This window comes from Mustela putorius, unplaced genomic scaffold, assembly GCF_011764305.1.
Source record: "Mustela putorius furo isolate JIRA1106 unplaced genomic scaffold, ASM1176430v1.1 tig00000275_pilon_pilon_pilon, whole genome shotgun sequence".
NCBI lineage: Eukaryota > Metazoa > Chordata > Mammalia > Carnivora > Mustelidae > Mustela > Mustela putorius.
In genome coordinates this window covers 33,296,949-33,312,681 of record NW_025421341.1, presented here as the reverse complement: position 1 = coordinate 33,312,681, position 15,733 = coordinate 33,296,949, and the positions used below count along the sequence as shown (strand labels likewise).

Sequence of the window (15,733 nt, the reverse complement as noted above, 5' to 3'; positions counted from 1 at the left end):
AGAATGGAGCTTCTGCAGCAGTCCTGGGAGTGGAGGATGATCTGCCCCATAGCGGTAGGGAGAAGGAGTGGCCAGTGATGTCCTGGGACTTGCGCCCCCACCTGGGGAGGGAAAGGAGACCCCATTTGAAGCCAAGGAGGGGGATGAGACCATTTGGGGCAAGGGAACTTTGAGGTAAGTCTGAAATGGGGGGCAGGAGGAGATGGGGGGCTGGAGAGACACCAGAATAAGGAGTTAGGCTTTAAGTCGGCACGCTGGAGCCCCGGGGCAGAGAGACGGGGGGGGGGGGGGAGCAGGGTGTGAGACCCAGACCAGTCGCAATTCACCTCTCTGAGACTCCGTTTTCTCTTTTGTAAATGGGTTGTTGTGAGGGCTCCGTGGGGACTCCGTCACGGTGCTCCTGGGAGTGTCGCGTTAAACACTTGGAAACAACCGCACTCGTTTGGGGGGGTGTGGGGACCCCAGATGAGGGTGTCCGGGTCCGCCGCTGCAGGGAGAGTACCGCCCCCTGGTGGCGGTCCCTTTGGGGACAGCTGGGCCACCCGCAGGCGGGGCGACGGGGAGGGCTACTTGAGGGCCGGCTGCCGTCTGTCAGCCAGTCTTCTGGCTCCTGGCGCCGCGTCTGTTCCTCGGTCTCGGCCACCCGCCCCACGCCTCGATGTCGCCAGGCGCAGACAGCATGGTAGGGGAACGCGATCGCGGTGGCTGGACGGTGCACGTGGCGGGCCGAAGGGCGGGGGCGCGGATCTGGGAGGAGCGCAGAGGGTCTCCCCGGGATCCCTCCCTCGATGGGGATCGGAGGGCTCCGTCGAGGCGCCCCACTTCGCGGGGGATTCGCAGCCTCCGGGTTATTCTTGTCTTTTCCGGGACACTGGGGCGGCGACCCTTCGCTGTGGCTCAGGGATTCCCTCTCAAACCCTGGTGGCCGGGCTTTAGCGGTGCAGGCGGGCAGCCGTGCGGAGGGAGGGGGGCGGGCAGGTGAACCGCCTGGGTGAGTGAAAATACCCTTCCATTCCAGAATGCGGGGATCGGGTGTGGGACTGGCAAGGAGGTTGGGAGAGACTCCTGGGTGGAGGTTCTGGTGACAAGGAAGATAGCCACGATTAAGAATTCTTGGGGTCGGGGCGTCTGAGTGGCTCAGTGGGTTGAGGCTTCTGCCTTCCTCTCCAGTCGTGATCCCAGGGTCCTGGGATCGAGCCCTGCATCAGACTCTCTGCTCAGCAGGGAGCCTGCTTCCTCCTCCTCTTTCTCTGCCTGCTTCTCTGCCTACTCGTGATCTCTGTCTGCCAAATAAATAAATAAAATCTCTTAAAAAAAAACAAAAAAAAAACAAAAAACGAATTCTTGGGGTCTGGGAGGGAAAAGGACCTAGAAAGAAAGTTGGAAGGTGGCCGCACAGGTACATGGGCACCAAACTCCTACTGAGAAGAGGTAATGGAGCTGAAGGATAGGAAGTGGGTCCAGGAAAGGAGTCTGAAAGTCCAGGGTTGCTCAGAGAGGAGGGGTGGTGGTGCAGGTGGGCTTGGCAAAAGGGCTAAGGAGGACAGTCCCTAACACCTGGCCTGTCTCACCAAACCACCTGCCCAGCCAAATCGTGTTTCAGTCCCTGCCGCATCTCCGGTGGACTGTGCTTTTTTTTAAGATTTTTTTTTAAAAAGATTTTATTTATTTATTTGACAGAGAGAGATCACAGTAGGAGAGAGGGAGGGAAGAGATCACAGAGAGAGAGGAAGGGAAGCAGGCCCCCCTGCTGAGCAGAGAGCCCGAGGCGGGACCCGATCCCAGGACCCTGAGATCATGACCTGAGCCAAAGGCAGCGGCTTAACCCACTGAGCCACCCAGGCGCCCCTTAAGATTTTATTTTTTAAAGAATTGTTTATTTGAGAGCTAGAGAGAGGAGGGAGGGGGACCAGAGGGAGAGAGAGAATCGTGACCAGATTCCCTGCTAAGTGCAGAGCCTGACACAGAGCTTGATCTCAAGACCCTGAGTTCATGACCAAAGGCCAAATCAAGAGTCGGTAGATTAACGACTGAGCGGCCCACGGGCCCCTAAGGTTTTATTTTTAAGTAATCTCCACACCCAACATCTGGCTCCAACTCACAACCCCCAGATCAAAAGCTGACCGATTGAGCCCGCCAGGTGCCCCTCCCTTGGACTGTTCTTCCCCTTCCATGAGGGAAGTAAGGATAAAGTTACTATGCATTGATATTCCACACCTGAAAGGTACCAGGTACACCCTGAGAACTTTATATGTGTTTTCATATTTAATCTTCACAGAAATTATGAGGTAAGCTTTGTGGACACCCCCATTTACAGATGCGAAGACTGAGGTACCAGGAGGCAACATCGCAGCTGGAGTGTAGCAGAGTTGGCATTTGAACCCTCAGGCCAGTGTGTTTAGCGCCGTGGCCTGGGTCCTTAACCACTATATCCCATGGACTGGCAGAGATAGGGACCAAACAAAGGAGAGGGAACCTCAGAATTGGCAGTCAAGGTTGTCAAATATTTTAACTTTAAACAGTTCAGCTGATAGGAAACAGAAACAAGGACCAGCTTTTGGATTAGTGTTCTCGTGTTTAGTCCTTTTACCCCTTTGCTTGATCCCCATGGTGGACTCGGTCCTCACTGCAAGATGGCTGATAACCAAGCCTTCCGTGTGTCAGGCCAGCCCCACTTTAGTAACTTTTGTAGATTAAATTGCCTGGATCCTTGCAATAAGGAAACAGAGAGGTTCCCATATAGATGGTCACACAGCCCAGAATTAGGGAGGCTGGATTTGAATCCCTTGTTCTTAAAACCATTCTGATAAGATCAGGTACTGCATATTGTGCCCATTTTCCAGATGCCCCAAACTGAGTCCCTTTCCCAAAGTCCAGGGCTTGAAAGGGGACAGACCCAAGGGGACACTGCTGCTGTAAAGCTTAATCCCCAGGGGACCCATCCTTTATTCAAAGACTTTGGTGGATTATGACATTTATAACTGAGTTCTGCTTTTTTTTTTTTTTTTTAAAGATTTTGTTTATTTGACAGAGAGAGACAGAGACAGAGACAGTGAGAGAGAGAACACAAGCGGGGGAGTGGGAGAGGAAGAAGCAGGCTTCCCAGTGAGCAGAGAGCCCGATGTGGGGCTTGATCCCAGGACCCTGGGATCGTGACCTGAGCTGAAGGCAGCCACTTAACAACTGAGCCACCCAGGTGCCCCTGAGTCCTGCTTTTTATCATTTTTAAGATGTACTTTTTTTTTTTTTTTTTAAGATTTTTATTTATTTGACACAGAGAGAGAGAGAGCACAGTAGGGGGAGCAGTGGGCAGAGGGAGAGCGAGAGAAGCAGGCTCCCCGCTGAGCAGAGAAACCAATGTGGGACTTAGTCTCACTCAGGACCCTGGGATGATGACCTGAGCCAAAGGCAGCCACTCAACCGACTGAGTCACCCAGGCGCCCAAGATATGTGTTTTTACATCTCTGAAATTGTTATACACCTTACAATGAATGACAGAGTTTTTTTATTTCTCTAAAATACCTATAATGATGTTCCTCTTAGTGTCACTGTGCCACTTAGTGTCACCCCTTAGGTTTAATGAGTTCCCAGCAATCTTAGAGTGACTTTTCTGGGTGTCTCTCTGTTCTGTTCCATAGGCTCCTCTCTGCTTCAATTGCTCCAGTCTCCCTGGAGACATGTCCCCACGGGATGCAAGGAGCCTGGTGCCCTGCAATGGTAGTAGGGCCTCGAGGCTCCCCGACCTGGAGGACTTGAACCTCACCGATGAGGAACTGAGACTCAAGTACCTGGGGCCCCAGCAGACAGAGCTGTTTGTGCCCATCTGTGTCACGTACCTGCTGATCTTCGTGGTGGGCGCCGTGGGCAATGGGCTGACCTGCACCATCATCCTGCGTCACAAGAACATGCGTACCCCCACCAACTACTACCTCTTCAGCCTGGCTGTGTCCGACCTGCTGGTGCTGTTGGTGGGCCTGCCCCTGGAGCTCTATGAGATGTGGTGCAACTACCCCTTCCTGCTGGGCGCCGGGGGCTGCTACTTCCGCACGCTTCTCTTTGAGACGGTCTGCCTGGCCTCCGTGCTCAATGTCACAGCCCTGAGCGTGGAGCGCTATGTGGCCGTGGTGCACCCGCTGCAGGCCAGGTCCACGATGACTCGGGTCCACGTGCGCCGCGTGCTTGGGGCCATCTGGGGCCTCGCTGTGCTTTGTTCTCTGCCTAACACCAGTCTGCATGGCATCCAGCAGCTGGAATTGCCCTGCCGGGGCACGGTGCCCCACTCGGCCACATGCACCTTGGTCCACTCTCGGGCCCTCTACAACCTGGTCGTGCAGATCACCACCCTGTTCTTCTTTTGCCTGCCCATGGCCACCATCAGCGTGCTCTACCTGCTCATCGGGCTCCAGCTGCGGCGTGAGAGATTGCTGCTGCTCAGGCGGGAGGCCAGGGGCAGGGCCAGGTCCAGTGACAGTGGCAGGTTTCAGCGGTCACAGGATCGGGGCCGGACACAGGTGACCAAGATGTTGTGTAAGTGTTGCTGCTGGGAAGAGAGGCTGAGCCAGGCCCTGAGTGTGAAACTAGAGCTTCCAGGACCCCGGGGCTGAGCGTCTGGGTTTATGATGGAGGCTGAGTGTGAGGTTTGGGGTGGCTGCTGCTGCCCCCCGCCCCATCCTATTTGTGTGCACTCATGTGTGCGATTACTCGGTGAGAAACTCATAGCAAAGATAAATGGTAGGATGGCCACGTGATTTGTGGGACCCAATGCAAAAGGCACATTTGGGGTCCCTTGTTCAGAAATTGCTGGGACTGTCCACACAGCAATAGTGCAGCATTAAACAAAGCCCAGGGTCCTTCTCAGCTTGGAGGCCCATGCGGGTGCACAGGTGGCACACCCATGAGTTGGCACGGATTCCTGGAACCCAACCACGGACCAGGCAGAGACACGTGACTGCATTCCAGGATGGCAGAGCCGTTTGTGGGAGCTGGCCCTGCCAGGTCTCTCATCTTTGCTCCTAAACGTATCTTGGCTCTGTCCTTCCCTAGAGCAGCCTGGGAGGCCCTGCTGTGGGCACAGAGAGTTCCTCTTCCTTGAGTAACTACCCTTTTCCCTTAGTGGCTGTTGAATAGTCCCCAGGAAGGATTCTGATTGGTGGGCTTAGGTCCTAGCTGGTCCCCAGGCCCGAGTAGCAGGGTGCTATGGTTTGCAGACCCCACAGGCTCACATGCTGGGGTCTGAGGGGAACAAAGTTCCCAAAAGAAGGGGAGTAAGGTGCTGGAGGGGCAAGATGATACATTTCACCCATTCTATATCTGTGGATCCTGGAGGACCATGACAATGACCCTGTCTCATAGAGACTTATCAGGACGTGTGTTTGTGAGGGTGAGTGTGCAGAGCACAGGAGAGTCAGGGCAGAAGTGTGGATTGGGGCAGGCCAGCTGGGTTGAGGCTCTGGGTCTTACTGTGGTCTGGGTCTGGCTCTTTTCCCAAAACAAAGGCCCCTGGGGAAGCCAGACAAAATGATACTAAGTCAGTCCTTGATTTCCTCTCCATCCTGCCCCCCACCCTAGGCGACCTAAATCAGGTAGATGGAGGGAGCCAGGACAAGACAGAGGTAAGGGAGACCTTGGTCAAAGCCATGGGATGATAGCCGGCTAACTGGGACTGTCCCATTCCCAGAGAAAGACGCACTTCTCTCGTCCCCCAGGAACAGTGTCCCAGAACCCAAGGCCACTTGAGCAGCTTCTGAAAATGGGACCTGATCCCAGAGTTCCAAGCCTGCCTCTCATCTGTGCCCTGTGAAGTCCGCACTGCAGACGACCTGCCCCCTGCCTGCTCTTCCTTTTCCCCCTACTCCCTTGTTCTGCAGGGACCAAGTCTGCTCGCTGGGATGGCTCTCACCTTGGGAAGCTGGGGTGTTTCCTGGGGCTTGCTGCTGGCCTGGGGCTCTGGCTTTCTTCTCTCCCTGCCTCCCTCCTTCCCTCAGCTTCCCTTTCTGAGAGCCTAGTATACACCAGATGACGGGCTGGAGATGTTGTAAACAACATCCTGGTGGCAATCGTGGGTGACGAGGGAAAACCATGCTGGGGTGTGGTAAGGAAGGCACTGCAGGGGAAGACAGGCAGGCAGAGAAGTAAACAATAAGAGACAAAAATCAAGGCAAGCCCAATGACAGAGACCCAAGGAAGGGCATGGCTGGTTGATGCCACAGCTCTGGGAAGCTGGGTGACCTCTTAGCTAAGAGCCATCTAGTTGCAGATTCTGTGATGCGAGAGCCAGACGGGGCCATCTTGGCTCAGGCGTCCTCACCTGGTCTGTCTGACTGTGGCTGGAGGTAAGGTACATACCCACTGCCCAGGCAGTGACAGTAGTGGGACCAGCCTCTCTGAAGGGGTGCTGATGCTAAGGCAGGCAACCTTCCAGAACCTTCCAGATGGACCATGGTCATGGGTGGCATGGTGGGAGTGGGCAGACCACCCTGAAGCCCGGGGAAGGCAGTCTGGCAGGTACCCAAGTCTTCCCTCTGTGCCCCCACAGTTGTGCTGGTCATGGTGTTTGGGATCTGCTGGGCCCCTTTCCACGTTGACCGCCTCATGTGGAGCTTTGTGTCCCAGTGGACCGAGGGTCTGCACCTGGCCTTCCAGTACGTGCATGTTATCTCCGGAGTCTTCTTCTACCTCAGCTCGGCAATTAACCCCGTGCTCTACAACATCATGTCAAGCCGCTTCAGGGAGACTTTCCAGGAAGCCCTGTGCTTGGGGACCCGGTACCGCTACCACAGACCCCACCACAGCTCCTACAGCCTCAGCAGGGTGACCATGGGCAGCACCCTGTGTGACCTGGGCTCCCCGGGCAGCAGGGCCCAGCTGCCGACTGAGAATGGGGGCCTCTAGGGGCTGCAAGAGACCGACCCCTTCTGAGTGGAGCCTGGGAGCAGCTTCACCCAGAGAGGCCAGAGAGCCACACACCGTTTCAGGAGCCACCCTTGCCCTCCTCTGCTGGCATGTCTTCATGACCTGTCCCCCTCTGGATTCCGTCCCTACTTCAGCCGATAACCTCGGACTGGCCCCTCAGCGACTCCTACCACCACCCAAGATTTTGGAAAGGAAATAAGGTTGCGCTTTGCTTTCTAGAGCCCTCGGCCCGCAGGTGAGATTGGTCCTCTACAGAAACAAGGCAGCTGGTTGGCGGGCAGAGCAAGCCTCCATCTGGGGTCTCACCCACCCCCACCCCTGGTTTCTGAAATGTGTTCAGGGGGCCCCACTTTCCTTCCCATTTCTCGTTGAGATTCTGCAGGTTCTGGCCTGTTCGGGCCCTGTCTAGCTCTTGGCCTGTCCCCGGGACCCCAGCCACCCTGATCCTCTGTGGTCCCCCTCTGCCACTCATTCGGCTCTGGGTCTCCACCTAGAGGGGTAGCTGGGTGGCAGGGGTGCTAGGGATCCAGGGGACCTTGTTCCCATCTCAGCCCTGCTGCCACCCCCTTGCCTCGTAGCATCACCTTCCCCAGCCTTGGTCCCTTGTTTGCAAAATAAAACCGGCCCTGGCCTTTGAGAGGGTCCCACTTCGCACTTCACCTGTGGTTTTCTGTGTGCATAAATCACATCTTGTAACAAAGCTGCTGGAAAACCTAAGCTCAACAAGGCAGAAATTACTCTCGACTTCTCACCATCCCACCATCCCCCTAACTCCTGCTCCCTCCTTGACCTCTCTGTCCCCTCCAACCCCTGAATCGCCTGCCCTGAGAGCCATTTTGAGCCTATTCTTGGCTTCTCACAGACTGTGGGCCAGTGCCTGCCCCCCACACCCTCTGTCCTTGCCACCACGTAAGCTGGTTTGGGGGTCTGAGGCGAGCAGAACTCTGGGTCTGACGGACCAGAGGATTCCAGAGGCAAGAGACATGGGCCCACCAAGGGCAAGGAGTGACCCTGTGAGGTGAGAAGAGAGACAGGGATGGGTAGGTCGCCTCCTGAAGTGAAGCCCCATCCCAAAGGCTTGGGGGCTGACACAGTGCTCACTCAGGACCCCCTGGGTGAGGAGGCTCACACTGTAGGTCAGTTGTCCCTGTTCCCCCTACAGACAGACGCTCCCTAGCTCAGGCCCAGGACACCCCTTGCCTGTGAAGTGGTGGCATTGCCCAGGGTGGTGGACAGAGTTCTGGAGTTCTGAAATTCAATTATAAAAATATCAAATTCTCGGGACGCCTGGGTGGCTCAGTTGGTTAGGCAGCTGCCTTCGGCTCAGGTCATGATCCCAGAGTCCTGGGATCGAGTCCCACATCGGGCTCCTTGCTCAGCAGGGAGCCTGCTTCTGCCTCTGCCGCTGCCTGCCATTCTGTCTGCCTGTGCTCGCTCTCTCCCCCCACCTCTGATAAATAAATAAAATTTTAAAAAAAAAAAATCAAATTCTCTTTGAAAACTTTGAAAACAAATTCTCTTTAGAAAACTTGGGAAATACCAGTAAGCAAAAATGAAAGCAATTTGAAATAATTAAAAACCACCCTTGCTGGGAGCTGGTGGGAGGGGAAGATGGGGAGTTGTTTAATGGGTACAGAGTTTGTTTGCCAAGATGAGAAAATTTCTGGAGGTTGGCTGCCCAGAAATGTGAATGCACTTCCGCTGAACTGGACCCTTAATGCTGAACGGGACACTTCAGTGGTTATAATGGCAAGATTTATGTTATGTGGATTTTTCTGTAACTTTTTAAAAGAAAGGATTAAGTCTGGAGGAAAAGAAAAAAGTTGAAAGTCACCCAGAGATAGCTTCCTTCTCCCGTGACAGCCACTGTATAGAAAATGGACGGTGATGTGTGAAAAGGAACAGAGCACCAAGGGACCTCCAAAGTGAGCTCCTGGAGCCCTGAAGTGGCAAAGAGGGAGCAGCCAGACCCCCGACTCCAGCTGGAACTTGCAGTTGTCCCCAGAGACTAATTGTGGGCTCCCAGGGGGCCTCTCTGTCAGAGATGACTCATGGAGGGCACCGGTGGCTCAGTGGGTTAAAGCCTCTGCCTTCGCCTTAGGTCATGATCCCAGGGTCCTGGGATCGAGCCCCACATTGGGCTCTCTGCTCAGCGGGGAGCCTGCTTCCTCCTCTCTCTGCCTGCCTCTCTGCCTACTTGTGATCTCTCTCTGTCAAATAAATAAATAAAGAGATGACTCATGGATCTGAGGTGCCCTTGAGGGGCCTGCTACGTGCCGAGGGGCACTGGGCTGACGGGAGAAGAGGGGACGTGAGTTGTTAGAAGGCATGGCTCCCTTTAGTGTACACGGACGCCCATCTCTCAAGTGTCCCCCCAGCACGTCAGCGGATAGGTCCCCTTTGTCACAGGTCACCAGTTACCATGGAAGATAGAAGCAGCGGCTCTGGGCTCGGCCCTGGGGGAAAAGAGATGGAGGTGGAAAGGTCAGCCCGCTGACTCCTGGAAGCAGCGTGTCTCTGAACACCCAGTGCTGCTCCCAGGCCCGGAGTCCCCCTCCCTTCCTAAGCATTTGGTGCATCCGGGGCTCGAGTCATTTCTCCTCCTGGCTGCAGTCACCCACATCCCTCTTCTTCCTGGGTTCAAGAGCTGGGGCTCTCTCTACTTCCTGTCTGTTCTGCTCTTGCCATTCTCCTGGGTGGCATTGGATATTCCACATGGGTGTCCCACTACTGCCCTGGTTTCTTGCCCTTGATCCTTCCTGCAGCTCCCGAGGCCTCTCCTCTAGCCACCCTTTGGGCACTGAGGTTACATCCTCACTCCCAGGACCTCCGGGAGCTTTTCTATTTCTGGAAGTGTGAACTCTTTCTTTCTTTTTTTTTTTTTTTTTAAGATTTTATTTATTTATTTGACAGAGAGAAATCACAAGTAAATGGAGAGGCAGGCAGAGAGAGAGAGAGGGAAGCAGGCTCCCTGCTGAGCAGAGAGCCCAATGCGGGACTCGATCCCAGGACCCTGAGATCATGACCTGAGCTGAAGGCAGCACCTTAACCCACTGAGCCACCCAGGCGCCCCATGGAAGTGTGAACTCTTGACCATGACTGCCTCCTTCCTGCTCTGTGGCCCCTATGACAGATTTATCCTTCCCTCTCAACCAGCCTTCCTCGTTCTCGTGGGGTCTGCTGTCTCCCTGTCCATCGTCACCTCCTTTCTGATGGGTCCTCCGTCCGTCCCATGGTCCATCACACACCACCTTCTTGGCCGGTATCTCTGAGGGCCAGGGTGACCATACTGGAATCATTCTTCTCAGGAAAAAGAAAGAAAAAAAGGTTTATTTGGGAATTCAGAGTCCCAAGATTAGTCTCAACAAACAGCTGTATCTGTCCATCCTTCCTTCTGCTAAGTGTCTGCTCAGAAAACATACACACAGAGCACTTCACATCTACTCTGAGGTCATCAGCTGGTATTTCTAAACCAGTCCTGACGTCTGGGGGCCCGCCTCATTTTGTATACTTCTTAGAGTCTCCCTCCCTTCCCCATGTGCCTTTTAATGGATCCAACAAGTTTTTTGTCCCAGGTTTTCTTTCTAGAGAGGAGTTGCCTTCTGGGGGTCCCCAGACATTTGCTCTCCATTCCCGTTGTGTGTGTTTGTGTGTGAGGGGCAGGAATCCCTCAGTGTGTGACTCTCGCTGGAGACCAGACCCAGGCTCTCACTGCAGAAGCTGAAAGTCGTCCCGACACTCTCCACTGCTGACATCACCTGTGGCCCACAACTTGCACTCAGGCAGCTGAGTGATCCAACATGGGACTCCTCATCCGGAGAGAGTAATACTGAGACCCATGACGATGGGGACAGATGTGCCCAGGACTGCAGTGCTAATGGCACTGTCCCGTCAGGGCTGTCCCTGGGCCTCCTGACACCCAGTCTCCCTCAGTTTCTGCCCATTTTCTCTGCCAGGTTTTCAGGCCTTCCTGTTGATGTTCTGAGCTTCGGAGAGCTTTTCAATAAATTCCTTTGCTGCTTGAGTCGGCCAGAGTCATTTGCTGTTGCTCGCAACCAAGAACCTCAACAGATTCATCTGTCCACTGGTTTGAAGGTTGTGCATTCTGTTCGTTCTACTAGTGGTCATTGTTATTTCTAAGATGAGCTGATTATCATTGATTATCATGACTATCATTGATTATCACGATTATCAATTATCATTGATTTGTTAAAACCCCAACAACAGTCTATAGTACTTCATGATCATTGTCATTCTATCTCGCTGTTTTTTATTTTTTATTTTTTATTTTTTTAAAGATTTTATTTATTTATTTGACAGAGAGAGATCACAAGTAGGCAGAGAGGCAAGAGAGAGAGAGGAGGAAACAGGCTCCCCGCTGAGCAAGAGCCCGATGTGGGACTCGATCCCAGGACCCTGAGATCATGACCTGAGCTGAAGGCAGCGGCTTAACCCACTGAGCGCCCTCGCTGTTTTTTAAAAAAATTAATTAATTAATTAATTTTGATAGAGATCACAAGTAGGCACAGAGGCAGGCAGAGAGGGAGGGGGAAGCAGACTCCCTGCTGAGCAGAGAGCCCGACAATGTGGGGCTCAATCCTAGGACCCTGAGATCACAACCCGAGCCAAAGGCAGAAGCTTAACCTACTGAGCTACCCAGGCACCCCTATCTCGCTGTTTTTAAAACTACCTTTTGTGGGTTTTTTGGTTTTGTTTTGTTTTTTAAGATTTTATTTATTGGGGCGCCTGGGTGGCTCAGTGGGTTAAAGCCTCTGCCTTTGGCTCAGGTCATGCTCTCAGGGTCCCAGAATCGAGCCCCACATCGGGCTCTCTGCTCAGCGGGGAGCCTGCTTCCCCCGACCCCCGCCCCGCCTGCCTCTCTGCCTACTTGTGATCTCTCTCTGTCAAATAAATAAAATCTTTAAAAAAAAAAAAGATTTTATTTATTTATTTTAGAGAGACCACACACAGGAAAGAGAGAGCACAAGCAGAGGGGAGGAGCAGAGAAAGAGAGACAAGCAGACTCCCCACTGAGTCTGACACGGGGCTCCGTCTTACCACCCCGATATCATGCCCTGAGCTGAAATCAAGAATCAGATGCTCAACTGACTGAGCCAGCCAGGCACTCCTATCTTTACTTTTTTTAAGACAAAGAAGATGAGGACAGATTTAAGGAATTTGATGATATTTACATGTTTCTAACAGTCCCTTGTCAGCACATGAAGGGACCTTGAGTGTGCTTCTCCTGGCAAAGCCATAGGCTATAGAGGGGGTGAGCAAGGACTCTGGAGTCTTGCTGCCCAGGTTTGCTGCCCAGGTTTGAATCTGGGCTCAGCCCTCATTACCCTTAAAAGTCAGAATGGCCTTGGGCCAAAGCCAGACTGGACCGAAAGGTACTGACATTTCTAAACAGAGATTGTGCCACCTGCCTGCACCCAGATAAAACTCCTAGGCCCATACAGACAACAGCATCCTTCCAAAATAGTGTCCAGGTTCCTAAATTTACACAGTTTGGTGTGAGGAAGGTAGTTACTCTCTAAGGTAATTGTCCCTGTGTGTGGCCTCTTGAAACAGGACAGGGAAGGACAACAGGGGGGCTGGTTAGGAACAGGGGCCCAAGCCCCAGGTGAGGGACTCATGGAAGGCTGTACCTGACTGGGTAAGAGTACCCTGGCTCCGGAGAAGCGACCATAGGCTGGGGCAAGACTGGAAGTTCTGGAAGCTTCTACCCCATTCTCTGGAACATTTGCAAGAGTCGCTGGGATCTTTTTATCTAATACTCAAGTACCTTCATCGGCATTAAAGCCATGTTGGCACCATTCATTCAGCTAGCTTCTACAGAGCACTGTGTGCCAGGCATCGTCCAGAACTGGGACAGGGACATACAAACACACTGGCATGAAAGTACTCTGACAGCTGGGACCCTGGGGGCACAGAAGAGGGGGACCTGCCCCAGTGAAGGAAAGGCGTCCGGGAATAAGTGTTGCTGTAAGACTCAAAGTCCTGGGAGACGGGATCTGGCTGGCCTCTGAAGTTCGGCCAGGAGGAGGTGAAGGAAGGGCAAGTCACTGAATCGGAATCCAGGAGAGGAGGGAGGAGACCCTAAAGGGAATAAAGGCTGTTGGGAGGAGGAACAGACATTGGACAGGCAAAAACAAAGCAAAGCTTCTGCATTCATGGCTGTTATTCTCTGTACTTCCCTGGCAGCCCTTCCTGGAATTTGGATTTGAAATTTTCTTGCCCATCTTTTTTCCTAACTGATTTACCTTTGTTAGCCATTCATAGGCAGGATTTCTTTTGTTTCTATTTTAATAAAACAACAACAACAACAACAACAAAACAAGAGTGAAAGTAATACTTTAAAAAAAAATTAAGTAATCTCTACACTCTCGAACTCACAATCCTGAGATCAAGAGTTACATGCTCTTCTGACTGGGACAGCCAGGTGCCCCCCAAATAGTATTTCTATTTCCAGCACTGAAATTAACCACTGTTAAGATTTTGGCAGTTTGATTCCTATTACTTCCCCACACATATCCCCTGCCCCTATAATGAATAATGGATGTTTTCAATCATTTGCTTTACAAAACAAACTGCCTAGAACCATCAGGTAGAAAATCAATGGTTATAATGAATGATGAAGCCGAAAACACCCAAACTGTCTGATCAGTTTTTAACATCACTAAAGCAGGACAATGAGACGTTAAATGCCCTCTACAGGGAGGCAAAAGAACTACAGGCCACCAACCATGAAGTCTTCCCGCAAAAAACCCGGAGCTTTAATCTAATGAAGGCTCCAGATCTAACTACCAGTTTATAAGAACACCGAGGATGGACGAATATGTTCAAGATACCTTGAAGGGGTCAGCCAAGTCCAGAATAAGGACAAATTCTACAAGACAAATGACTTGGTTTCTTCAATAAATAGCATTTAAAAGAGGTTCTCTACTTCCACCTCGGTTGCAGCAACTTCTCCCTAGACACGTCTCCAAAGACAAGAGAAACAAAAGCAAAAATGAACTATCAGGACATCATCAAGATAAAAAGCTTCTGCACAGCGAAGGAAACAGTTGACAAATCAAAAGACAACTGACAGAATGGGAGAAGATATTTGCAAATGTCTTATCAGATAAAGGGCTAGTGTCCAAAATCTAGAAAGGACTTATTGAACCCAACACCCAAAAAACAAATAGTCCAGTCAAGGAATGGGCAGAAGACATGAACAGACATTTTTCCAAAGAAGACATCCAAATGGCCATCAGACACATGAAAAAGTGTTGCACATAACTTGCCATCAGAAAAATACAAATTAAAACCACAATGAGAGGGGCACCTGGGTGGCTCAGTGGGTTAGGCCTCTGCCTTCGGCTCAGGTCATGATCTCAGGGTTCTGGGATAGAGCCTGGCACCGGGCTCTCTGCTCAGCAGGGAGCCTGCTTCCTTCTCTCTCTCTGCCTGCCTGTCTGCCTACTTGTGATTTCTATCTGTCAAATAAATAAATAAAATCTTAAAAAAAAAAAAAGAAAAACAAAAAATACTGAGATACCCTTCTTTCTCTCTGCCTGCCTGTCTGCCTACTTGTGATTTCTATCTGTCAAATAAATAAATAAAATCTTAGAAAAAAAAACAACAACACTGAGATACCCCCTCACACCAGTCAAAGTGGCTAAAATTAAGTCAGGAAATGACAGGTGTTGATGAGGATGCATAGAAAAAGGAACCCTCCTACACTGTTGGTGGGAATGCAAGCTGGTGCAGACCCTCTGGAAAACAGTATGGCGGTTCCTTAAAAGATTGAAAATAGAGCTACCCTATGACCCAACAATTGCACTACTAGGTATTTACCCAAAGGATACAAACACAATGATCTGAAGGGCCACCTGCACACCAGTGTTTATAACAACAATGTCTACAATAGCCAAACTATGGAAAGAGCCCAGACGTTCACTGACAGATAAATGGATAAAGAAGATGTGGTATATATACACAGTGCAATATTACTCAGCCATCAAAAACTGACATCTTGAGGTGCCTGGGTGGCTCAGTCAGTTGGGCAGCTGCCTTTGGCTCAGGTCATGATTCCAGGGTCCTGGGATCAAGTCCTGCATCAGGCTTCCTCCTCAGTGGGGAGCCTGCCTCTCCCTCTCCCTCTGCCTGCTGCTTCCCCTACTTGTGCTCTTTCTCTAATAAATAAATAAACTCTTAAAAAAATAAAATCTTCCCATTTGCAAATGTGGATAGAACTAGAGGGCATTATGCTAACTGAAATAAGTCAGTCAGAGAAAGACAAATATCATATGATTTCACTAATATGTGAAATTTAAGAAACAAAACAGAGGATCAGATGGGAAGGGAGGGAAAAATAAGGCAAAATCAGAGAGGGAGACAAAACACAGAGACTCTTAACTATAGGAAACAAGCTGAGAGTTGCTGGAGGGGAGGTGGGTGGGGGGATGGGGTAACTGGGTGATGGGCATTAAGGAGGACATGGGATGTAATGAGCACTGGGTGTTCTATGCAACTGATGAATCTCTGAACTCTACCTTGAAGCTAATAATACATTATATATTAATTATGTGAATTTAAATAAAAGCTTTAATAAAAGAGGTTCTCTATCATATATATATTTAAAGATTTTATTTATTAGAGAGATACAGAGAGGAGGAAGAGGAGGAGAGGGAGAGAAGTAGACTCTATGCTGAGTGCAGAGCCAGCCATGGGGCTGGACATGGGAGCTCAATGCAGGACTCAACCTCATGACCCTGAGATCATGACCTGAGCCTAAATCAAGAGCTGGACACTTAACTGTCTGAACCACACA

General features: G+C 51.4%; 1 protein-coding gene across 1 annotated transcript; it reads left to right on the top strand.

Annotated features, from left to right (window-relative positions):
• The first annotated feature begins 420 nt into the window (after positions 1 to 420).
• On the top strand, positions 421 to 7,571 carry NMUR1 (neuromedin U receptor 1). The gene is made up of 3 exons (XM_045078896.1): positions 421 to 682; positions 3,639 to 4,527; positions 6,536 to 7,571. The coding sequence occupies exons 1-3, from the start codon at positions 659 to 661 to the stop codon at positions 6,889 to 6,891; spliced, it is 1,269 nt and encodes a 422-aa protein (XP_044934831.1). The 5' UTR covers positions 421 to 658; the 3' UTR covers positions 6,892 to 7,571.
• Positions 7,572 to 15,733: the final 8,162 nt, after the last annotated feature.